General features: G+C 43.2%; 1 protein-coding gene across 1 annotated transcript in view; it reads left to right on the top strand.

Moving 5' to 3' along the window:
- LOC149326474 (arylsulfatase B-like) overlaps positions 1-27027 on the top strand; it is a 64171-nt gene that overhangs the window by 18324 nt on the left and 18820 nt on the right. Inside the window, exons 4-6 of the mRNA XM_089562856.1 lie at positions 8283-8393; positions 20166-20291; positions 21349-21475. Coding sequence (XP_089418982.1) covers positions 8283-8393; positions 20166-20291; positions 21349-21475 — 364 coding nt within the window. The remainder of the gene's footprint in view (positions 1-8282; positions 8394-20165; positions 20292-21348; positions 21476-27027) is intronic.

Raw genomic sequence — 27027 nt, 5'->3', positions numbered from 1 at the left:
TAGATTTGCGCTGGCAGATGCAACAAGAGAGGAAAAACGGCACAAGATGTCCATGAAAAATGTCCTGTAACCCTCCGTGCGAATGCTAGACTCTGCCGAAAGGAAGGTCTATAGACATCAAAGGGAATGACATGTTTGGATGCTGAGATGCGTACACGGCGCTTTTCGGAACGTTGACAGGATGCATTGCTTTATTACACATTAAAGACAGGTGCAATTGCCTTTCTTTGCTGCAATATTGCGAATTTCACAGTGTAACGGCAAATCGGTGCCAATGGGTTTATATCACCCCCCCCCCCCCCTCCAGGAAAGGAATCTAAGAATTTAAGAAGTCTAACGTTCAACTGGCAGTTACAACACTAGTCGCATATTCTTCCCCAAAATGCCAGCGAGTACCAATTAATAATTACGCGGCCGCGAAGAGCGTTGCGTCAGTACAAGCACTGATGCAAAAGTATTTTGTGCGTGGCACGCCATTACAATCGCTACGTCTTTGCTATCATGCTTGCAAAGTATTCTGAAAAAGCATGGGACGCTTAAGTAATCGCACGTTTGGAGAAAACGGCAACAATATTAATACAACTAGAGGTGTTAGCTAACACAATCATCTTGCATGCCCTATCTGTAAAACATCTCTTCGGCCACCTGTTGTATATCTTTTTTTAGTGTATTGGATTATATTATTTCAGGCGCTCGGTGATAAAGAGAAAAAAGTGGGGTGGTCTAGACTGTAGTTCGCCCGAACGCTAACCAAGGAGTCAAAGGTTCGGTCGCTACTTGGGCGATACGCTTTTGTCCTTGTGTAGCCTTTGCTTTTTTATCGACGATGGTATGCGCTCGTACGTTTCTCTCGTCGGACGAACGGCTACATCCTACCAGATGATAATAGCAATAAATTAGCACACGACGAAGTAAAGAAAAGGAAAAAAACATTGCTCTTTTTCGGGGCCATGCCGGTCTCTTCTTCACTTCGGCAGCGGATGGACGAAATTGGTGGCTTACGCATGACAGAGATGTAATTATCGTGCGTAAATCCCAGGAAGACTGGCGCGCATCTGGTTTGAAATATATGGAACATTGATGATTTACTCAGCAATAAAAATTAATCTCTCTCAATTCAGTCTTGCGAAGGTGTATTGGTTATAGCACATGAGTTAGTCACCGAAAGCAATAACGCCCCAGTCACTTTCGTTTCCGCTTGCAGTGTTGCGCAGGGTGTTCTCGCACACATTCACATGGGCACGCTCTATTTTGGTGCGGCATACGTTTGAAGTTCGCAGCTATGTTTAGGGCTGACTCTGTGGAATACTCAACTTTACTCTGCGCATGAACAGGAATACATTTGAGGGTTGTTGGCACACAGCGACGGCCGTAACTTAGTTGGAAAATGGCATAACAACGCACCGGGGCATCTCCTATAACAGCAAGTAGAGCCACGCACGGGACAGTGGGAGGTCTCAGGCTTTAAAACCAGTGGCAGCATCATGGTTTCTTTCAATGCGAAAACCCTATTCCGAGCAACCCCCCAGGCAAGTTTTCGCGATGTTTTTGGGTTTTAGGATATGTGTTTGTTTGTGCCACGTGGTTTGTGATGTTTGTCCATTTGTGCCAAGTGAAAGAAGCAAATAAAAATAAATTAAGTAAATCCCCACGACTGGGATTCGAGCCTGCGGCAGATTGAGCAGATCAGCTTCGCTGCTTACTGTGGAGAAAACAGTGGCACATCAACGCACATAAGCGACGAAGCACGAGAAGAGAGTGAATTCGGGGCGCATAGCTAATATATCATGGCACGACCCATCTAAGCCACAAAGAACTAGAAAAAAGGCAGTGAACAACTCAATGAACAACACGGCACAAAGAGAGTGCCACTCCGGTTCATGCTCGTTCTGGGCATACAATTCTTATTCTACAGAAATGCTCTCTAGCAGAAACAACAGATTTGCAATGTCGGTCCATCATGCGGGTTTTTCATACGCTATGTAATCCAATTAAAAATAACGTATCTAATAGTTAATCGACAAATGGTAGTGCAGGGAGAGATCGCACAGAATGCTGCGTGAAATAGTCTTGTCTTCAATGTCCGTTGCATGATGTCCCAGAAAAGTATTGCATCTTTACAATCAATGAAACATTGTTCAATCGTTTCAGGAGCATCAAAAAGGCGACAGTTCGCCTTAGATACGAAAATGCTTTTTTTTTGTAGCCATGTTTAAACTGGTAACGTCTCAGCGTATACCTTAAAAAAATTGTTACTCTACGTGGTGAGTATAGTACTTTGCGTGCTCTCTTGAGTGGGTCATGTCCCAGTAAACCAAAATACACAGAGCAATACGTCGGATGAGGAAAAAGCATACAGATTAAGTCCTTGTTCAATAGTTTCCTCGTCACCAAAAAAGGGAACTCAGATAAAAACGAACAAATTAGAAACGAACAGAAAAAATACACCTCATGCATGAATCCTCAAAAAACATGGACGATCAGCAACATTAGAAGACACAAAGACGCTCGGAAGAGTATTAACTAACTTTACTTGGAGGAACGCACGCATTATTGGGTTTGCAGTGTCCCGCAAAAACATGGAACGTGAAACCATCTGTCGGACATACAGGTGGTCAAACCGAGGCCGCCAGAGCTCACAGGCAAGAAAGTTTATCACGCTTCATTGATTCAAATGATTAAACCCACACAAAAGTGTGGAAAAGTCTTTGGAAACGCTGGACATCAAGTCTTGTGCAATGAATATTTTGCCGTACATAATAAATTTTAGTGACGAGAAACAGACTGCATGCAGTTGCCTTGCCAAAAATAGAGACCTTTGGGCCCAAAACTTTAAGCATAGCTCTGAAGATTTGGCACCTGGTCTTTTCAGTAATGTGCACTGTGCTTATAGGCACACAAAGGAACGCCAAAGTAGTTTGGTGGCATTCTTGTCCACTGTATACCAGCATACTCGGCAGATGTCGTTCCCCACATATAAAACCAGCGACCGTAACTCCTGGAATGATTAATTCGAGCGTCTGACACTGAACCGAAGTCCTCCGTTAAACGAATAACCTTTTCTATGCTTTGCTTATCAGAGCACAATAACACGAGGTCATCCGCATTAGCGAATACTTTCACTTCGTGACCCATAATACGAAAAGCATGGACAGCTGCACTGTTCATAACACTTAGACAAAATGGCTCCCAGTATAATACGAACAGGAGTGGGGACAGCGGACAACCCTGTTTCAAAGAGGACTGGATTAGTACTGGTTGGAAGTGACAGCCATGAACAATCAAGCGGGTTGAACAGGTTTTGTAACAAAGGTGCATTCCAGCAGTAAGAATTGAACCAAGATTGACGCGATTTGTAAGAGCAAAAAAAAAATCAGTGTGGCACCCGATTGAATGCATTTGCGAGGTCGATTTGCAGTAGTGGTATTTGTTCTTTAGCGCCACTGCAATACTCCTACACCGTGCGCACTATACCTATATATATTAGATTGTACTGACCGATCCCTCAAGCCGCACGCTATCTGAGGTCTAAAGTAGCCATTGCAAGCTGTAGTCGATTTGAGAGTACTTTGGCGAATACCTGGTAATCAACATTAGAAAGCGCGATAGTTGTATAGCTATCCACAATTCGTAATTTTCACTTATCGTCAGCTTTTCGGTATTAAGACAATATGACTTGTAGTAAATGACTGTGGGAAAAATGCAGCATCAATACTGGTCACCAAAATTTTTAGTTGAACAGGAAATAACAAATATTTATTATCTTATGAAATTCTTCTGAGAAAGCCATGAAGCCTCGGGGTTTTCTGAAGGGGTAATTGATCAATTGTATCTTACAGTTCACCCAATTACCGTTCGCTCGTCCCGAGAAAGCGGCGAAACCATAGACGGTGAGCACGCTACATGAACAACGTCAGGAATGCTTGAAGCAGCAGCCTAAAAACGAGGTGTAGCTTTTTGGCAACTCGGTTACTATTTCACCTGTAGTTGTTACCAGTGCGGCACCGCAGTAGGGCTCAGAGACGCGCATGGCACTCACGTGGCGGCGCACATCAGGCAAGGCCTGTCCAGTTGGCTCGTCACAGTGCAAAGCAAGATTTCTGCGGGATTGTACAGTCAGGCCGGAATGAAACGCGAACACGCATATGTCATACATTTCTGCTTTGCAGAGAGATATACCTTTACAACCTATTTTCGATTATGCGTTTCAGTAGGCCCTTTGCCCAGACACATGAATCAGGCTAGTTGTACACTTCAGCTGAAAGTAGGCAGGTAAAATATTCTGTTTTCTTGACATGCTCTGTTCGCGTTTCATTCCGGCCTGACTGTACACGGGCCGCTAAAAAGCGTTCGGCATCGAACCTTCGAAGGGGACACTTTACAGTTGCAATTTCTTCTCTGTGCCGACACACGCCTCTTGTTAAACTGTAACACATGTTGTTGTTGTTAACCTTTGAAAATATGGCACATACCTACACTAGGGGATCGGCCAAGGATCGGGAGGCAAAGGTTGCTATTCACCAGAAGAGACTAAAGGCAAAAGAAAAGCACACCGGAGAGCACTGTAACACATTCTCGTACTATGCATTGCACAGCGTCTTCTTCATCAGCTAATGCTACTACCAAACTAATATTCGTTTGCCCTTTGTACTGAATTCGTATAGGCTTGGACAGCGCTCTGGTGGAGGCGCAATGGCACTAGAGCCATACACGTTGACATTGAGAACATGGCTGTAGAAATACGATAAGGAAGTATAGGCCGCCGGCGTCAATTGGCTGTGACGACGAAGTTGAAGACGTGCATAAGTGGCTCCCTGGGTCAGTAGACAACTGAATTGCGCTTTCGGGTACGTGTCGGTGGTGGGCACTGTGCATTCGCTCAATATTTTTCGTTGAGCAGTGCTAAAACGCCAGGCATTTTTTTTTCTATGTTGGTTCACCTAAGTTCAATTTAACTAAAAAGTCTTACACTGCTGGTATATTGGTTTATTGGGATTTAACGTACCGAAGGAACTCAGGCTATGGGGACGCCGTAGTGAAGGGTTCCAGAAATTTCGACCACCTGGGGTTCTTTAACGTGCACTGACATCGCACAGTACCCGGGACTCCAGAATTTCGCCTTCATCGAAATTCAGCCGCCGTGGCCAGGATTGAACCCGCGTCTCATTCTTACACTACTATGTTCCTACTCTCGTCAATAGAATCATTCGAAATGAACGTTCAGCTATACTTAACCGGCTTCAAGGGCTGACGCCTTCATTCGTTTGAATGTTTTCAAAAGCCCCACATTTCTATTCTCATGTTTACTTAATATCCGCTAAAGGTTTGGAGCGAGGGTGATCCGAATGAATCCCCATCTATGCGGCCGAGAACCGAACTAGGTGCGTTGTGAAAATATGAAAAAGATTGTGCATTAAATATGGATAAATATGAATAGTCAATATGGGCTTCTCTGTTGTGCACTCTTAGGTCTTCATCTGTTATTTAACTGCCTGCAATTTAACCCCTAAGCTTATTGAACCCCTAACCCCTAGCTTATTTAAGCTTATTTAACCGCTAAGCTAAGGAGATGCCAGGACAGAATGTGCTGCAGGACCTCTTCCTGGATTACATATAACTGTGTTTGTACATGTATATCATGATAGAAATAAATGTTATGATGGTGATGACGACAATGATAATTTTGTCAGCTAAAGACAAGCAAATTTGGCGAATGCTGTCCCAGCCTTCAGAAAAAAAATCTAAGGACCGAAAAACAGTGTCGATACTAAAAACACGCCCAAGAAAATAGTATCGAAGATTTGTTCTAAGTAAGAAACTTATATTTGTTCCTTTGGGTTAAGTTTTCGTTTGCCAGCACAATAATGACGCATTTATTGCAGCAAAAAAGCACTTCAAAAATTTTCCTGCCACTCACACACTGAAACTTGTGAGGCCTACACAAAGCAGGCCTCAGTGATCACTAGAGACCGGATTTTAGGCAAATGCCTATTTTTTTCAACGCTTCGTAGGCGCACCATTTTTACATATGAGCACGAATTAAGTGTTGACAATATGTTTAATTCTCTTTTTATAGTGCCTATAAATGCCTATTTTGGGTGTCAGTGCCTATAAATGCCTATTTCTGACGTAGGTGCCTGAAAATGCCCTATTTTACAGAAAAGGGGCCTGAAATACGCCGTGGTTTTGCTTTCAGATTCTGTTTGCTTTCGAATCCATTTCGGTTTTGAGTAGAACACACACGTGGCAACATTAGATGACCTCGTCAGTTAGCTGTGGTGAACACTGCACCTACGCCGGGTGCTTACACAATATTAACCACATTAGCCGAAAATATCGAAGCAACCTTTTTCCTATTTTCTGCCATTTTATCGTGGCAGCTTGTTGATGAATTTGGCTGTTAAAGTGGTAGTTGACCAGATGACACCACATTCGAAAAGTATACGGAGTAAGTTAAAGGTTCTTCCAAATAATTCTATTTAGTTCCAATTGAAACCTAGTGTAAAATGCCCCATAAACCTGCCGGAAACAGTTTAACTGATAAAAATTTCCACCTGGGTAACCTGCCTTATTTTCGTTCCTTGTGGCCCAGATAATGCTTGTCTGCTACTGCTTGCATAGCTTTAACGGTGATTTCTAGATGGATGATGTTTATTTTACCATAGATCCTCGTGGACGTACGTAGGCCCGTGCAGAACTATGATTCTTTTCGGCATATTCCGCATGAAGGAGCACTGTGTGTAACATTTTCTAGCATCTCGTATTTATGGTTTCCAGACCCTTTTAATGGTAAGCACCATTTGATAGTCGCGTGGCTCAAGACACGTGAAGCCACAAACTTTAAAACACTGTTTACACAAATGACAACATATTTATTAATGTTGAAGCATCGTGTATGCCTGCAATAAATGAGTTCAATTCCTGTGTGAGCGAAGACTGACCTCATTTGTAAGATGCTCTTAATTGACAATGTTTCTATCAATTTCTAAATACATGGCCTTCTGGTAAGGTGTTCATTGTTTCTACTTTTGTACACGACAAGCGAATTGTTTGTTTCGAGGTATACCAAAGTGTTTTAAAAGGGTTGGTAACCGTCCCTTTTGCTCTGCTCAAGCATGTGTATTGTACGAAAAGTTGCGCGACAGCGTTAAAAATAATGGCTTCTAATGTTCGCACCTTGCTTAAGGTCCCAAATCATTCCAGCTGTGTTTTTGTTTTATTTTACGGTAGATATTGCGCGCTGAAGTACGGAACTGTGTGCACTTCTGATAAAGTTTATAGTGCCTATTTTTCTCCGTTAGGTGCCTAAAATGCAATTTCAGCTGCCTATTTATGGCGCCTAAAACGCGCTTTTTAGTGCCTAAAAATCTGGCCTCTAGTGATCACCATTAGTAAGCCAATGACAAAGTAGCTTCGCCTCAGGGATCCGTGCCCCTCAAAAAAAGTTTCTCCATGCAACGAAGTTTACCCGGAAAACCAGCCAGTGGTGGCAGTACCTGCATTTCACGTTTTTGCGGCTTTTGTACCATACAAGAGGTCAGTTTTGAGTTAAAGTTGTATCTGTTTTCATTGCAAACTTACTTTATACCGCGCCTAGAAGTGCGGCGAAAAATCTGTTGTTTAGAATTCTTTTCCTTGTTCGTAAAGAACAAGATTGGACTTCATCCATCGCAATATTTAATTCCACAGCCTGCTAAAAGCACTCCACATTATTATACTAGGTTATTATCGCTATATTTTGCAAAAACAGGCATGCATAAATTGTCCTTTTTCCCTCGCACCGTGGATTACTGGGACTGTTCACCCAGATGTAATTACACCTCCATGGACTAGCGCATGTATTTCCTGAACTCTGCTAAACCTTGTAGCTCCTTATAAGTCGCAAAGCGTTTTATTTAGCTGCAGGCTCCTCGACTGTTTCAAGTGCCTTCTATGCCGACTGGTTCCTTGCAAATTTTACTTGTCTTTTGTGTTGCACGTCGGAGGTGCTCGTACACCTTAAGGTTTTATTATTTTTTAAACTCTCTATATTGTAAGTGCCATTTATGTTGTGAACTGCCATGTGCATTGCTCTATATTTTTTATTTCATTTGATTTTTTTCTGCTGTATAAATTGCCCTTCATGCTTGGAGTAACCATGGTCGCCAGTATGTCCGTAAATAAAAATGTAAAAACGCCGTTATTCGATCAATACAGGCCAACTTACAATCTTCCTTAGTCACCGTACGCAAGCTATTTATGAGCGGTCAGATTTTCATTCGTTTCTTTTCTTCTCATGCCAGTGGCACCTGGGTTACTCGAGTGTCGTGTACACGCCGACACGAAGAGGCTTCGACTCGTTCTTCGGAATCTACAACTACGGGCAGTACTACTTCAGCCCCTTGACGGACTTCGTGAGTTCACCTGCTGTTCTAGTGTACTGCTCTTTACAGTTACTTGAAACTTCTGCTTAACTTCACGTCGCATCCTTCGTCTCTTCTCAACTCAATCACTGTCTTTATTACTACAAAATACAAATTACTACAAGAATGAAGAAGAGCGCTTGAAGATATCGTATTTATAAATTGTGAGGACTGATCCCAATTTCTAAGAAAAAATATTTATTTATTTAATTATTCTCAATACCTCCAATGCCCCTGTGCAGAGGTTTTATATGAGGGGTGGACATTCGCGATGACAGACGAGTTCTTCAAGAAGTGCTTGAAGTCTTGGGGACTGCAATGGAGAAGAGCAGCAGCAGGAAGGGCACTCAAGGCCGTGGGTGTTGTTACGGAAAGTGAGGAAAGATGAGCTGATGAACGGGCTGAAGGTGGGTACACGGTCTCCTCATGGCTGAGGCTCAGGAGTGGAGACGTGCAGGTAGAATGGCAGGGTTAAGTGGGGATTCATAATAGAATTTATGAAAGAGTGAAAGGCGAGTGACTTTCCTGCGATATAATAACTTGAGCAGGTTAGCTTGCGCTTTCAGTTTAGTAGTGCTTGATGTATATGAATAATCAGAAGAAATAAAACTCGCAGCACGGTTTCGAACGGCTTCTAGTAAGTTGACGTGATTAGTTTGGTGTGGGTCCCAGGTAGCTCATGCGAGTTTTGGTCGAAGGAATGTGCAGTATGTTAGTAATTTTACAGAAGGAGGGGCTACTCGAAGCTTGCGGCATAAATAGCCGAGAACACAGTTAGCTTCACTTGTAAGTTTCGTTAAGTGATCGGTCCATGAAAGGTCGGCAGAAAGGTTCATTCCTAAGTATCTTTAAGAAGCTACGGACCTGAGGTCACAACCAGAAAGTTCGGCTTTCCGGATTAGATAGGACTTTCTGCGATGGAAAGCAATTAGGGATTAATAGTTTTGGAATGTCCCTAGCGTCAAACGTTATTTGGGGCATATGTCAGCTATAGGAGGGAGGAAATTCAGGTAGTTGATTTGCTGACGTCCAGGTAAATACTGATCACAAAGCAGTCGTAAGAACATTCGGAATTTCTTATTCGGATATAGGATTGTAATGGGCGTCACAAAACTAACAAACATCTTACAGTTGTGTGGCTAATAGTCTTCCACAACTGCCTGGGGTTACTGCGCAGCTTATTATGTAAAGCCGATGCGAAAAATGATCGTTGATCTTTCTTTGCGAGAGGTTCGCAATTCCATTCTGTGGTGTGCTGCGGTATTTTATTACGCACACTGCGTATTAACGCGCTTAGCAACCAAACTCTGACTTTTTATTGTTGCTAAACGCTTTAAAGTTATGGTGAACCATGGTGAATGGGTTCACTCAGTAGCGGTGATGCTGGGAATGTAATTTTGTAGTAGGCTTTGCGTTTCGAGTTTCAACAAAATTCAGTTCGTTGCAACGTCTTGTGAAAAGAAAAATAGTAACGTATAAGAAATTAGCTAGTTCTTCGTTCTTATCGTGTTTAGCGGCCTTTGTCTTAGACAGTTATTTTATTTTTCGTCTTATTAAAGGTGTAAGTGAAAATGGAATGAAGCATGAATAACAACATGACCACTTAGCTCTGGCAGGTTAGTTAGCAATGCAAGGTGATCGGCGTGTAACGTGAGCAACAAGTGAAGGATATTAAACAAATTGTGAGTCGCTCGAGGTGGTTAAGAAATAAGCTGTGATGCTAGCATCTGGCATGAATTTACAAGGCACTTTCGGTGTTGTGTTTAGATAATATTTTTGTTTTATTTACGAAATACTGCAGGCCAACGCCCAATCAGGATCCACGTACATGAAACATGGAAAGAGACCAGTTTTACAGCAAACATAGCTAAAAGAAAAACAACTATAATTGTTTCGCTTTTAACAATAACAATATAACAATTCGCTTTTTAGATCTAAAAATAGTATTTACTGACAACCACGTGTGTTGGGCATATGAACCCCGATCTAACAAGCCACTACTTCAATTTCAATCAGCGCATTCCAAACTGGTTAAGAGAGCTATTGTTAATTCATGTTTCAAGAACGCCCTGAAAAAATCTTGTGAGCACTTACAAGACTACAGTTTCGCTCGGCAGTCGTTCAGGCTAACGTCAGCAGGCTATCCGAAGCATCTACAGATATCTGTCGCAGAGGCCTTGATCAAGCACGAACAAAAAGGCGAACTTAGCCCCGACACAGTGTCATCACGGAAGCAGAAAAAAACGGCAGTAATTCCCTATATGCGTACATTCTCGCACAACTTAAAGAAGCTAGCGCAGCGTTCAGACGTTCGCGTAGCCTTTTCCGCCCCGTGTAAGCTCTCCAGCCTTAGTTGCATGAGTTGTCCCGTGACAAAGCCTATGGTTGCATGCAAGAAAAAGCATCAAAACAGATATGTTGATTGTACTGAAGGCATAGTTTATGAACTTCCCCTATCTTGTGGAAAAATATACGTCGGACAAACAGCGCGTTGCCTCAACGACAGATTAAGAGAACATAAAAATGATTTGGCTACCTCCAATGACCGCAACCTGCCGCTTCACTGCTCTGAATGCACAAAGGAAAATCAGGAAGTGTGTAAACCCATGTTTCATAGGTGCCGAACTTTCAAAAGAAGCAAGGACCGAACCACGAGGGAAATAATTGAGGCCCAAAGGATATTAGCTCTGGGTGACCTTTGTGTCAGCACCCCTTCTCTTGCGCTATCTGATAAAGAACGGGCGTACTTGGCAAAACGCGCGACACGTCATTAGGTTTTTTTCAACTTTTTGGCGCATTTTACCAGTTTGCCGCCTTCGCGCATCTTGCCTTATGTATATATACATGTATTTTCCATGAATAAATTTAGTTCTAAGTCAGCGCTGTGTGTGTCTTTTCTATCTGTGTCCCTGTCTTTCGCGCTGTTTTAAAGAAACTATAATTGCACACGAAGAGGAATATTGTAGGAGTACAATTCATACAGCAGAAAGAAGGCTGGGGTGCACTGTAACGTTGAAGAAAATGGCGAAGTACACAAATACAGACATGGAATTCTGCAAAACAGCAAACAATGTTAGGTAATGATGCCCAGACAATAATATACCGGCTGAAATAGATGCACAAAAAATTAAAACGCAAACATAATTTGGCCATTAATCCTTGGAGTTTAGAATATGTGTCTCAATCATATTCAAAGATAGATGACAGTTATCATGTATTGTGACAGTTTGTCTTTGTGAAGTAGGTCGTCAAAGGAAGCGAATGAGCATGTCGTGTCTTTCCTGTCTGTTAAATATAGGTTACGTGCAGAGCTAGTTTATGCTTTAATAATTGGTACAGAAATTTAGGCGTAAGAACTTGCGTCTCGAATGGAGGGCATGGAATTGGTTGGAAGTCATTTCAGCAAAGGAAACTGTGCGATCGTATAGAGAATATCTGAAGCGAACAGCTCGGCGCTGGATTCTTTCTAATGTGTGTGTATCGTTCATAGTGAAGGAGTCGAAGATGATACAAGCAGATTCTAATTTAGGACGTAATCAGAGAAGTATATGCTAGGCATTTAACTTGAGATGTGGCGTGTTTAAGCTTATTACGTTGTAAACAGAGTTTCCGGAAGGCTGATGAGGAAATATTGTTGATATGTGTATTCCAGTAACGGACACTTGTTATGGTCACTCTCAGGTATTTGAATTCATTAGGCTCAGTAAGGTCGCAGCCCTGAATGACGTACGTGGACTGAAGATGACGTTTGTTTCTCGATACGCGTAGAAAGGCTAATTTCTGGAAGTTTAATTTCATGCCCAATATATTCTTCCAGTCGCCTATAGAATTTAAGGCTGAGTTCGGTGCAGTTTGATCAGTTTCGGAGCTTTTCTGGAAAATTACACAATTATTTGAAAAGAAACCAACGTTTATCGCTTCAGTAATTACTTCTACGATGTGATAAAAATACCAAAACAAAAGCGGCGCCAAGACGCAATTCCGACCGGTACTCCTGAGATGAATGGGAGAGTTTGAGATCGTCAGTGGTAATATAGTTTGATAGGCATACTAGAACGCATTCAAAACTTAGCAGTACATTTTGTATACTCAAGCTTTTCCAAACATTTCAGCGTATATAATCTACTTCACAAAGCAGATCTTTACAGCTTGGCACAGTGTAGAACAACATCAAGGCTAAAATTTCTGTTCTTACTTTATCAAGGTCATTTGAACATATCAAGAGAAACATACCTCCAGGAACCATTTCGTCGCTCTTCGAGAACTAACCATGAGCAAGCACTTCATGAACTCATAAGCCATATTAATGCTCATAAATATTCTTTGTTTCCAGCGGCTATACCTAGCTGGAGCAAACTAACCTCGACAGCTGTAAACTGCAACTCAATTGAATCATTCATAGAGCATGTCAATAGCATTGATTGCTCAGTATAATGCCACCGTGATAAAACTATGATGCTGACATTCATTTCGTATTTTTTGTAGCTATATTCGTTTCAGTACTGAACCCGCTATATTCGTTTCCCTGAATTGGCATCATTACCACCACGATGCGGCTATGATGATAAATTCTTATTTTGTATTAAATATGTACCTAACTTGTTCCCCTGTATTGCGTCTTTTGTATCCACTCCTGCATAGGCCCGAGAAGGGCCTGTAGTATTTGTAAATATATAAATAAAATACTGTGTGGGACCGGCTAATTAAGCTGAAACGCAGGCTATGAGAAATTGAGAAAGACGAAGCGGTTTTAATTTCAGAATGAATTTGTCATGATGGACACAGTCGAAAGCTTTACTGATGTCTAAAAATATTACATCAACCTGACCTGCTTTCTCAAGATCAGAAAGGAAATGAACAACCGTTGAAAGCTGAGGGGCAGTAGAAAATTATTTTCTAAATCCATGATGAAAACATGATAAAGTGTTGCGTTTATCCAGGAAGTCTGAGAAGGATATCGCAGCTATATTTTCGAACATTTTGCAAGTGGATAACACAGAAATAGGATGGTAGTGTGGACAGAAAGCGAGTCACCTTTTTAAAAATTGGTGAAAATCGCGCATACTTGCAGACCTGTAGAATAGTAGCGGGTCTCAGCGACGTGTTGAAAAGGACTACGAGAAATTTCGATAGTGCATCAGCGTGACGTCACGGAAAAGCATTCGGTATTCCATGTGGGCCGAGCGGAGGTTTAACGCTTAACCTAAGGAGCATGTTTAAAACTCCTTCCTTTGTAGTAGCAAAATCATTTGAGCAATTAGGAAAGTTTTTCACATTACGATGAGTAGTCGAAACAGAAAAAATGGAGTAAAAATGAGAATTAGAGTGTTGTGCATTTTGTGACAAATGAGTCCATAATATTCCGGGAAGCCTAAAGACCCCCAGTAGTACGATAGCAGCGTGGGGATGTGAACCGATAATGTAGTTAAGAGCTTCGCAACAGTGTGTTACCAAAGTTGGTTCGCCGTCTGGCGGGCGGTAATAAACTTCGAAAATGAGTGGAGGTGAAAATTCGTAGCATGATACGAAAAGTTTTCCTAATGATGATGGAATGTTGATAACTGCACACTGCAACCGGTGGCGTGACGCTATTAGTACACGGCCACCACGCTTAATAACATGGTCATCACGAAATATGTCGAAGTTGGGCGACTAGATGATAAGATGTTTTAAATCTACTCGTGCGGAGTTTTGTTTCACTTCCTTCGAAGCAAAATATGTGATAAAAAATTGCCATTCGAATCTTCGGAACACGACTCCAAAATACACCTCCAGATCAAAATAGTTTTCTTTGCCATTCGCCTTCCCGTTTCTGACACTTCGGCCTGCAGCTGAGTCACTGGAGTACCACCTGAACGAACTTACACTGTGAAGAAGTGTTCGCCAAAGCGAAAGGTTGCACCAATCAAATGAGCACAGCGGGCTATTTTGAAGGATCAGGGTAAATGCTAAGGATTCGAATGTTTTCTAGAAGCATGTCTTTCACACAACTGTAATCTCGAAGCAAAGATTACTCTCTGTTACGCCACGTGCGAGGCCTCCGCAAACGTGACCCCTTCGTCACGGCACAAATGAACAACAGACACACAGTAGCTTTCGAAAGCAAAACGCTTAACTTCGCATAAAACTTTGCGCAAGGGTACAGGCAAGAGGAGAGAACAAAATCAGCAATACTCAGCACTCAGCCACCACATTTGAAAGGGCACTTAAATAGCTCACAATTTTCATAGAAGCCGGGGTTTCTCTAATTCGCCGCACGAAACCCAAACACAGTCGGGTTTGATTTGTACTGGTTTACGGGGTTTACGTCCCAAAACAACTCAGGCTATGAGGGACGCCGTAGTGAAGGGCTCCGGAAATTTCGACCACCTGGGATTCTTTAACGTGCACTGACATCGCACAGTAGACAGACAGTTTGAATTAAAACAAAAAAACACTGCCTTGTAGTTTAGATATACGCGCGTATCCTGCGTGCAAGAATCATATTGCCACGCGTTACGTTCCCTACCGTTAGTGACAATAGATCCGGGGAGGGGGGGGGGGGGGAGGATGTCCAAGTACTAAGTCGCACTAATACACGCACGATGGCGAATCGCGTACGGAAGCCGTTAGGAACTTTGAGAGCAGACCGGCTGCAGGGGGATAGAGAGTCTTCGCCTCATACGCAGGGCTGCGTTTCTGTCAAGGCTGTACGAACTTATGTTTAAACGCTTTTATTGCGGCATTGGCATTGCAAGGTATTTCAACTTCCCCGCGCCTAGCGCCACGCGTGGCACTCGCTGCAAGATAGCTACGGCTGACGCTCGCCACGACTTTCCCTCTTGAAGCGCATGCACTCCCTGGAGCGCAAGGGGCACGCAAGCGTCGTCTTCTCCTGCGTGTGTTTCATCTGGAGTGCCAAAGGGTTCTGTGCTCGTACCATTGTTGTTCCTCATATTCACCAGTTTACCTGTTCGCCCCAGATCCATTGTCAGACTGTATGCTGACGATTGCATTTTGTATTCCCCTGTCGAGTGCTTTGATGGTTTCAGTTTGCCACGAACTGACCTTGACAAGGTTTCTGACCGGTGCTTGAAGAGGGGCATGACATTGAATGTGTCCGAGTGTTAGCCTGTGCAGTTTGCTCAAAAAAAAAAAATGGATTGTGCCTGTTAAGGAATGACGCAATCCAAGCAATAGAAAAGGCAAAAAATCTTGGGGTTATAATCGCAACAAACATAGATTGGACAGCCCACATTGACATGATTACTTGCAAGGCGTGTCATCTTTTGTATTTTCCAGAGGAATTTTAAAAGTGCTTTCCAAGTACTCAGGGAAACTCTGGACGTGACAAATGTCAGACCAGTGTTGGACTGTGCTTGCGCAGCATGGAACATTTCCACTGGTATTCTCATAGACAGGTTTGAAAGGGTAATGAAACGCACCGCGAGGTTTGTGACTGGGAACTATAACTTGACCAAATGTTTAGGGGAATCCCCCAAGGTGGAGTAAATTTGTAATAAGGGAGTAATTACTCATTGGCATCCACCCAAGCGCAGCCATACGGCTACAAACGAAAGCTATACAGCTTTCTCAGAAACTTCGCAGTTAAAGGAAAATTCATCCTGTTAGAGAGACTACTTGGTAGAGCGACTGCTCCGGTGAAGCAGTGGCCCCGGGTTCGAACCCCTGACCAGGACGAATTTTTCTTTAACTGCGAAGTTTCTGAGAAAGCTGTATAGCTTTCCTTTGTAGCCGTATGGCTGCGCTTGGGTGGACGTCAATGAGTAAGTACTCCCTTATTACAAATCTACTCCCCCTTGCAGGATTCCCCTACACATTTGGTCAACTCTGCTGCCACTTCGAGTTATTAATCAATTCGCTCTCGCCCTACCATAAGCTTGCCGTCCCAGTTAGCTCATATGGTATTGCGACTGCTCCAGTGAATCGGTGGTCCCGGGTTCGAACCCCGAACCAGGACGAATTTTTCTTTAACGGAGAAGTTTCTGAGAAAGCGGTATAGGTTTCCTTTGTAGCCGTAAGGCTGCGCTTGGGAATTATAACTTTCGTATAAAAAGCTGATAAATTCGTGACCGATTAGGTAGAAGAGTTTGCCTATCGAGAGAAATATCTGCAGACTGATGTTCTAACATGGTATGTACTATAATTGTACCGGTAAAATTAAATGCGCTTATCTAAAGCGCCCACATTACATATCGGAGAGATTAGACAAGAGAAAATTATTTACAGTTATCAAGGCCGTATTCATTTTCCCTAGCAAAATTCTTGACTGGAATAATCTTTCGAATTATGTTGATTGCGCACCAAATTTTCATACATTTAGTGAAAATATAACTTAATGTGCCTTATATTATGTCATCGGTAATACTAACTAGTTGAGAATTCACATATTCTTGTTTTCTTATGTTGTGTTGCCTTGCTAATATGTTGCCCATGTCCCCTTTGCGTGTTATATCTTAAGTCGTTAATCCCCCTACAATAATGTCTCATGAGCGCTGTAGGCACTTGCAATAAATAAATAAATAAACAAAAAATACTTTCGTCTTACGCCTTAATTGCTTCTAAAGACAGGACTTTCCGATTGTTGCCTGCTTCACTGCCTTCGCTTCTCGCCATCTCAGTTCTTTTCCTGGTTTTGAGGCGTTCGAACGTGCACAATGTTGGCCCCTGCTCTTTCCACCTCTCGCGGCAATGGCGAAGGCGCCGCGGAAGAGCGCGTTGCGGCTGGCGACAGCAGAAGCAGCAACAGCTTGGGCTCCCGCGTCGATGGGAGCAATAAGAACAAATCAAATTAAATTAATTCAACATCATTGTTGCTGGAGGGCACAGTCAAAAGCCTGTTAGTGGCTTGACAGGGACTGTGCCCCCTGTGCATTGCAAACAGTAGCACGCACACTTAGACACATTGCGATAAAAATAACCCATGCAAAAGCGCTGCGTGTATTGTATGTCGGTAAGGAATTGTTCGGCTGTCTGCTGAATCCTTTCGATACAGATATGTGTTTTTTAGACTCACCGCATCCATTTTCTCGGCCGCTGTAGTGTCTTCACACATCTGTTATCAATAAAACCTAAATGTATAAACCTACAATTATGAGCTGCAGCACTAGTTAAATCCTTAACGAGTGCTTAACAGATAGTTACAGACAGTACCGACTGGTTTCAAGGGCCAGGCCAGCTGCACTGCACAAAGGTCTCATCAATACAGCACAGCGTGTCATGCACGTTGGTCTTGGTTTGTCACCTTAGTCTATTGATAATTTTGTTTGCCTTCATCCTGTTCATAGAGATCATCAGTGTCGCAGTCATTATCTCGGAAAAGGGCAGGATCGGTTGATGTACTAAAGGCACTTTTTCCTGTTTCGGCTCTCTTCATGAACGTCATGACTTGACAACAACAGCGCGGTCGGAACACGGACAAGATAGATAGAGATAGATACAGAGAGGGGAAAGGCAGAACGACTACACAAACACAGGGGCTGCGCCTGTGTTTGTGTAGCCTTTCTTGTCCGTGTTTCGACCGCGCTGTTGTTGTCTAGATATGTAACCAACAAGCCAGCCACTATACCCGGTGTCCCAGCTAAATGTAACTAAGCTTTTAAAAAAAAACGGGGTGTCCTAGCAATCTGAAACCAAATAGGGGTTGTTTAGAGTCGCGATACCTAGTCTGCAGTATTTTTTTGTTCTTCAAGGTTGACTAATTAGTCAAGCTTCATTAACTAACTTTGTAATTACTGACTTGAGGAACAAAAAGTGAATGGAAAAGTTGTAGATTGTTTTGAGAAACAGCTTACTGAGAAATTTGCAGAAAAGTAATATTTACGTGAAGTAGTTTTTTTACCGGCCTTTAACCATAACCCGCACAATAAAAAAAAGCTTCCACATGACAACTGTGCCACTTCAACGTCCCAAAGACGCGCCTTAAAGAGTAAAATCCGTTTTTTTCTGAAGTCCTCTCCTCGATGAGACTTTGGGTGCACATTAGGGCAGAGAAGTGAGCGAGCAGCTTGTCACGTGACAACTTTCTTTTAAGGCCAATAAATGAAGCTATGTAAATCGTAACTTGACGAAAACAGCACTACTAGCGGTTTTCCGAGGTGATCTAAAGCTTTTGCATTGACACTTCCTGAAGTCAATAATTAAAAAGTTAGCTAATTAAACTTCACTAATCAACTTTGAAGCGCGAAAAAATTACTCAAGACTAGGCCACGCGACTGTGAACAACCCTGAGTTGGTTTCCCTGGACTAGGACACTTCGCCTTTTTTAAAAGTTTGGTTACATTTAGCTGGGACACCCGGTATATTAAGCAATGTCGTGACGCCTAACCTCCCTCAAATCTTTGTTTGGCGCACGCACACTGAGAGAAACGGGTCGGTCTCGTAGCCCCTCATACAATCACAATGCTCTATTTAAATGTCCTGTTTACATCGAGCGTTAGAGGAAGATCTGTGTTGAAGAACATCGCTGGTGGATGAGTATGCGATGTGACATCATTGTTTCTGGAGCAGTTCTTCCCAACAAATGACAATTCACGATGCCTACAATGTTAGGACAATTTTATGTTCTTTGAAATATATATGTTAAGACTCAGAATGCCATACTTTTTTTACTGTTCGCAGTCACATCGGAGAGTAGCACAAATCGATTGACAGAAAAGCCATCAATGGAAAAGTCGTTACTCCATAGAGTTCTGTAGAATGTTTAGATAAACACCTTCACTCTCAGTTCTCAACCGACAACGAAAGTTTTCATATTTTCGTGAAATTATTTGGAACCGCTCTGAATTCTGTCTGTTGACACTGTCATTGAAATGCTACTTCAGTTGAATACCTAACGTTCTCTAGAACAGCATTGCCTTCCAAATGCATTTTTGGGACAATATGCTTAGTCACAGTCTAGCTTTGTACGCAAGTTTTTTGTGCGTCCTTGCCTTATTGTTTTTTTTTTGCCGTCTGGTGGCTTGGAAGCAAAAATCATCTTTATTGTAAGTATGGTAACTGTGTCTGTATGAGCAACTGCAGCGTAATCACTAAAACTTCAACCTATTCTATTCAATATTCTCACAATACTGAAATCTAAAGACGCCTAGAACTCTGTTCAGACCAGCTGCAGGAAGGAATTCTCTACGCTTACTTAATGTGTAACAGCCATTCATAATTTCAGTGCACCTTCGGACAAATCCGAACACATTGATTTTTTACAAATTTCACTAAAACCTTTCACAAGGTGCCGCATAACAAGCTTCTTTTGAAATTAGAACAAATAGGTGTTCATCCATTTCCCTTTGGCTGGACAGCAGGTTACCACAACGTAGGAATAAGTTTGTGGAGATACGCGGTTTTTGCTCTTCCCCTCTTGCTGTAACTTATGTAGTCAATCGGCAAACCATGCTTGGTTACCTGCTTTTCTGCAGTTAACCTTATTATTCCAAAGTGAAAACTTTTCTCTTTGACTGTGATTGCATGATTTATTGCTTTCTGCCTTCCGTTTCCGACCAGTGAAATCTAGACGATGCTCGGCTCAATGTTCTTAGTTGTAGTGATGCTGTTTCTTCCGTAAATATCAATCTAGCCATCTCCCCCCACCCCCCCCCCCCCCCCCCCCGTAAAAAACAGTGTTCGTGCGTACGACCATAAATAAGAATCCGTTTAACTCAACTACTTTAATAATGGTGTTCTAGCTAAAGTAGTCAAAAACTACAAAGCACGTGATGCACTAAGATGGCCGCCCCCTTGAGTAGTTCGTTCTTCGCGCGCATGCAGAATAGCAGTTGCGGCATCGACATGTGGGAGAACGAGGCCCTTGCAGCAGACAGTGACGGAGTGTACAGGACCCAGCTATTCACCGACAGGGCGGTGGACATCATCAGTCATCACGACACGAAAAAGGTGCGCTACTTTGAGCTTTGTGCGAAATAAATCAATGTGTTTTGCAGCTAATATGCACTTCCAGTAGCAAGAGATCCATCACGATATACAAAATGTGCGCGACTTAGTGCTTTCTTCGAAAAAATCAGTTCTTTCCCCGCTAACATGCACTTCCAGCAGCAAGAGATGTCTAACTGCTCTCTCTGAGTGCCTATGCCTAGTATGTGAGTGCCTATATTTAAGAACATTTCTTTGCTCTGTCCACGGGCCCGCTTGTCAGGAATTAGAAAACCAGGAATGTGACAAAAAATTGTGGCGAAAGATAAATAAGCTCCTCTTCAAAAGGTTAAAATATTAACGTAAAGTTCTCATAATCTCACAGCTAGAACAATGGGAAACACTGCTAAGCCCTACAGTAACAGTCCAATATGACTTCCACAGGTTACTCATGAATAAGGCGATAAGGCGTTACTATTCCTCTGAAACAACCATAGCCTATAAAAAGCATCTTCCACATGCTCCATTTCGTTCATTTCCACTCGAATATGTGGCAGCGCCAGGGACTCACATTCGATAGTTTCGGCGTTATGAGTACACCCTTGTGCATTTGCAAAAAAAGGAAAGCGCTCATGCTGATTTTCCGCAACGTTGGATTAGCAAAATATTGAAGGAAAGTATAGAGGTATTGAAAGAAACATAAAAAGGGTTGTTTTGCCGGCACAAATCGTCAAACAGAACAGTAGCCTAAATAAGTTTGAAACTATTCAGAACTTCGCTACGATGATGCGCAGAAAATCATTGACAGTAGCCTTAATTCGCGTCCTTTTGCTGAAGCGAGCTTTTGCTGGTGTGCTAGCATAGACGGCAAAACCTGACTGCCTCGGGAAAAGCAGCGGAATTTGAATGATCAGCACTATCATGTAGTTAAGTGCTTTCTGATGCTGAGGTCCCGCTTATGCTAGTGGCGTACTTTGGAGTACTACAGTTGCGACAGTCCACTGCACGCCGCGACTAGCGGTATTTTGTTCGCGACATTACCTATTGTTTCCACTTTCCAGTCTTGCACTTAATGTCGCAGCCCTTGTTCTTGTACTTGGCACCCACTGCTGCCCACGGACAATCCAAGAATTTGACAACTGACGCTCCTCGAAGAAACCTGGCAAAATTTCCCCACATCGGCGACCGGAACAGGACGCTGCTAGCTGGTGAGAAGTTCTTACTGTATGGTGTCGAGTGTGCCCAGCGAGCCAGATTTGTGAATGTCATTACGCGCGTCTTATTAGCTGCGCCCGCAATACTAGTGATGTCATACAGTGGGCTATACCTGTTGTTTCCCCCAGAATTCATTTTAGCCGGATGTTGCTGCAGGTAAAGGACATTTACGCGCGAATGAACTTTTTGCTGGATTGGTTTCCTCTCCTGATGCGCTGGACATGCTTGCCGGCCGATGAGTTCTGTTATGTTTTCTATCACGTTAGTGCCACGTAGCGCCTACATAAGTGTCATGTCAATAGTTTGTGCGTATGTGTGTGTCCTTTCTGTTCTGTCTGTATATAACCATGAAGAATAAATAGCATAAAAGAAAAAAAACCGGCGTAGCATAGAGGTTAGCATGATCGGGTATGGAACGCAAGGATGGTGAGTCCCGCCGCGGTGGCTCAGTGGCTACGGCGCTCGGCTCCTGACCTGAAAGACGCGGGCTCGATCCCGGCCGCGGCGGCTGAATTTATTGAAGGCGAAATTCTAGAGGCCCGTGTGCTGTGCGATGTCAGTGCACGTTAAAGAACCCCAGGTGGTCGAAATTTCCGGAGCCCTTCACTACGGCGTCTCTCATAGCCTCAGTCGCTTTGGGACGTTAAACCCCATAAACCAAACCAAGGATGGTGGGTCGATTCTCGCCGTGCTCAAGATTTTATAATTTTTTTCTCGTTGGTGACTAGTTATTCATCACTTATGACTAGTAATGGCTATTTATGACTTTCGCTTCAGATCTAACGTACATTCGAACGGACGGAGTCACGGCTCCGAGTGTGAGCCATTAAAGGATTTCGCCTTAAATACACATCCGCGGTGTATGTTGTTTGTCGCTTTGTGGAGGCATCGGAGCCTTGCTCCTTGCTCGTCCTCGGGCACAGTGGCATTAAGTCAGTGTGTTACTGAAGGACGGCGCATAAAAACGTCTCGATTTTTTAAGTTTATTCCTCTGAACCACCTGCTATGCTTTCCCTATTCAATCGCTTCGAGCCCCTACCCTCGCTGCGGAGGTGATGTGCCAAGTGTGGAGGTGACGTGCCATGGTGTCCAAGTGTGTCTGATATGAAAACTGGTTGGAGCGTTCAGATCGCAAGAAGCGTGAAAACGCAATGGTTCGAAGCTTGTGCTTACCGTAGCAATCGCAAAACTTAATCCATGAGTTTAACTGCAGAGCACAAGTGCAGAAGTCCTGGTGTTGTAGTTAAATTTTCAAATTCAAATTCTTTATTTCTGCCTTGTAAACATACAGACAGCGGAGGCGCAGAAAAAGCTGAGAAACAGCTTGACTAAGCCGCAGCCCCCTTTCGCTTGGCAGCAGCTTGACAGCAAGACTTTTAATACAGAAGGTGATAACAAGTATACAATACAAGAGAAGACGAAAGAACATTATACAATATTGACACAATATTCACATTGGGTAGACACAGGTAATGAAAGCAAAGGAGAGAAAAAAAAACACAAAACAAAAATCCTACATGCTAGCATACAAAGCACGCAAAGACCTGTTTGACGAACTGAAAAGGTCAAAATTATTATATATATACGCGTTTAGCAGGGACGGAAGAGTGAACTGCAGGCGTTCTCTACCCGAGTTTAACCGTGGGGTCGGGACTATCCACGTCTCCGCATGCCTTGTTGTGTAGCTTGCATCTCGGGTATGCAGTTCAGCTAGTTTACGTATGTGGTTTACGTTTCTACGTGTTTCGAGTTTAAACCGGACACTCAAGCGATATTTATACAAGTTGTGTATTTTTAGCACACCACTTTGTAGAAAGAGATCTTTGCTTGGCGAGTCCCAGGGGACATTGTAAACATGACGAAGGAACTTTTTCTGAAAAATGTAGATACGTTGAAGACAGCTAACCGTAGCTGTGCCCCACACTAGATGGCAGTAGTTTAAATAGGAGTAGAAAAGTGAATTGTAGAGGAGTAACTTTACTGTTCTTGGAATGACGTATCTGAGCCGACTTATGACTCCGGTTATTTGAGCCAGTTTCGTGACAATATGGTCCGTGTGGTGTTCCCAAGAAATGCTGGAAGAAAAAACTACTCCAAGGCATTTAAATTGTTCAACTATGTCTATACGTCGTGAGTTTAGTTTAATCTCGATGGGGGAAGGAAGTACTTTGTTTTTAGGACGAAATATGACAGCTTTTGTTTTCTTCTCATTTATACGCATGTATCTGGATTCGGAGTTAAAGCACCTATCTCGAAAAACGCATAATAAATAGAGCAGAACGCAGCGCCAGTTGGTGTGGTGACATAGTCAGGAAAAATTGCGCTCGTGTGTGTGTGCGTATCTCACCCTCCGGTCTTGTGTTATTCTGCTCAAAGTTCTGCTGATTATGTCTCGTAATAAATCTTCCGCCGCGATGCTTTTTGAGGCAGACCGGTCGCAGACACTCATAATAAAGAAACTATGAGCGCTGTTAAATATGCAGGCGCTCAGATCTCAAGGTACCTGCAATATTGTGCTGCACAAGTAATCGGTTGCAAAGGAAGCCATGGTATTCCGACATTCTTTTCTACTTTGAAAGTGATAAGGAATCTTCTTTTTGACAGGGTTCTGGTTTTTTGAAAATTTCTTGTTCAACTAGACTAAGGACCACTCTTTTTAAAACCTAGGCTCACACATTTGATTTTGCGCGAGGCGCTTCGAAAACAGTTGTGTAATATGCAGGATGTTTCAGCTAATATGATCTGCAATTTTAAGGATTAGGGTTTCTGAGTCAGATGACCACTTTTTCTGGCAAAGCCCTGTCAATGGTGTAACATCTTCAGAATACATTTAGAATGTGCTAATAGGCTTGTTAACTAATATTCTATTTTTAACTTTTACAATTTCTGTTAGTATCTGTATTAACTTTGCACTGTGCATTTCAGCCTAAATAACACACACACACACTTTCACATTCTCACACACTCACACACACTCACTCTCACTCACACACAGTCACTGACACACACACACACACACACTCTCTCTCTCTCACACACACTCCCATACACACTCTCACACACTCTCACACTCACACGGACACACTCACTCACCTACACACACTCACTCACCCACACACACTCATTCTCACTCACACACACACTCTCACAAACACACGCACTCACCCTCACACACACACACACACACACTCACTCACACACACGCTCACTCACACTGGCACACATACACTCACTCACACACACTCTCACATTCTCGCACACATACACACACAATCTTACATTCTCGCACACTCTCACACACACACACACACACTCACCCACACACTCAATCTCACTCACACACACACTCTCACGAACACACTCACTCACCCTCTCACACATCCTCTCACACACACTCACTCTCGCTCACACTCTCACACACCCTCTCACACACTCTCACACGCACACACAAACACTCTCAATCACACACACACACACTTCCACACTCTTACACTCATACACATACACCCACTCACTCACATACACTCACTCTCACCCACACACACACTCACGCACACACACACATTCACTCTCACACACACTCACACTCACACACACACGCACTCACTCTCACTCACACACGCTCACACACACACATACTCACTCTCACGCACACTCACATTCTCACACACTCTCGCATGCACACACACACACACTCCCTCTCTCACACACTCTCGCATTCTCACACACTCTCGATGACACACACTCACTCTCGATGACACACACTTACTCACACACACATGCCCAGACAAGCCGAGACGAGGGTAACTGTGTTTTGCGAAATTCTAAAAACATTTACGCATATATAAGTTTGTAGTACTTCGAAGTGCAGTTACCCTCGTCTCGGCTCTGTGGCCAACAGATTTTGCCTCCCAGTGTTTGAGCAGCTGCGCTGTTAGTAGCCCCCCCCCCCCCCCCACCTCCGTCTCCCCCCAAAAGTTTAGACGCTGAAAGCATTTGTCGAATTTGCATTCACCGCCAAGACAGTCTTAGAAAAAGCCCACTAGCTGATCCGGCTGTGGGAAAACCTGTTGAGTGAAGTTTGTGAAGGCAGTGTCAACTCAACTTACCGTCCGCAAACGAGCCCGGGCTGATTAACCCTGAATCCAAAGGTGCGGCCAGAGTGAACGACGACAGTTGGCTGCATCATAACAGATCCCTTTCCCAAGAGATGGCCACTGCTCCAGTGTGTTCTATTCTCTGTTGAATAAATAGTTATTGGGGCATTAAGAATGTAGGGTGCCATAAAAATTATGTATTTGTACTTAGCCAAGACAAAATATTGTGCAGATATACTTTATGTAGTGCTAATGAGGCTGCGTGAGTAAGATATTACTATCAATGGCAGAAAAACACAAATTTTCCTAACGCTTGGTCTCTTGTGTCGCACGCAAGACAGACGCACAGCGAATACACCCTGCCAAAAGCGCACAAATAACTCTTGGTTAAACATTTATCAAAGGCTACTAAACTTTTACGGCAATTTATTAAATAATTTATCTTCCGTGACCGATCCATTCGCCAGCAACATCGAGAGAGAGAACGATGGGATCGGATGTAGAAATTAACTGACGCATATTTGGCCATGAAAGAGATGTTGAACTCATAATTCATGCGGTCACTCAGATCATACTGCTTTGGATTTTTTATGTCTCATGTGTAGCCGAACGGTGAGGAGTGTCGAATCGCATTTGCTTCTCAGACGCTGACGTCTGCAGAGTGCAATTATGCGCAATGCGAAAAACACGCTCCAACTCCTATTTTTTATAGCGTGAATCATCCAAATTTCTGTTCGTCAGGAAACTCTGATCTAAAGAGATAAAGAGGCACTACTGCAAAACCTCGAAGAAAAAGGTAATCAAACGCTACCAGCTGCTAGGCAACAAAGGCGTCTTGAATTGTATCTACTCAGCGTTCACGTTAGAGTACTGCAAGGCCATTGAAGATCTTGTTGATACATTGTCACGATTGCTTAGTCCTTTCACTTGCAAAGGTGAACCGGCTTAATGACTGTCTCTTTTCTAATGCACTCTGCTCACAGCACGATGCGTTTCCAAAGCCACTGTACCCAGGTAACACAACTGCATTGCATGAGTGAGCGCCGGCTCATCATTGGCAAAAATTGGCAGGGAGGGCTGCCTACACTGACATTTAGGCAGAGCGCTACCATTTGGACACATTTTGGGCCAACGTTTGGCCGATTGAGCGGCCAACGCAGTCCTGCCGTTCGTTCCGCAACATGAGCCACAAAAGGTCTCGGACTGCCTTTTCATCTTTCGAGCTCTGGCATGTAGCTCTCGAACGTCAGTATCCACCTTTCGAACTCTCGTGTATCCAGATTTCAAACCTTGATATCCACCTTTCAAACATTGGTATCCTGCTTCCAAAAATTCGCGCATGCAACATAGCAACCCACTGGCCAATGACCGGCACTGTGGATGTATCCTTCTACTTAACAAATAACCATAAATGAGGGTTCTGAAGAATTAAGAAAAAAGGCCAATTA

This window comes from Amblyomma mixtum, chromosome 10 (assembly GCF_055824585.1).
Source record: "Amblyomma mixtum isolate Tamu chromosome 10, ASM5582458v1, whole genome shotgun sequence".
In the NCBI taxonomy this organism is placed as follows: domain Eukaryota; kingdom Metazoa; phylum Arthropoda; class Arachnida; order Ixodida; family Ixodidae; genus Amblyomma; species Amblyomma mixtum.
Note: the sequence above shows the minus strand (reverse complement) of the source record. Positions and strands in the feature narration are given on the sequence as shown.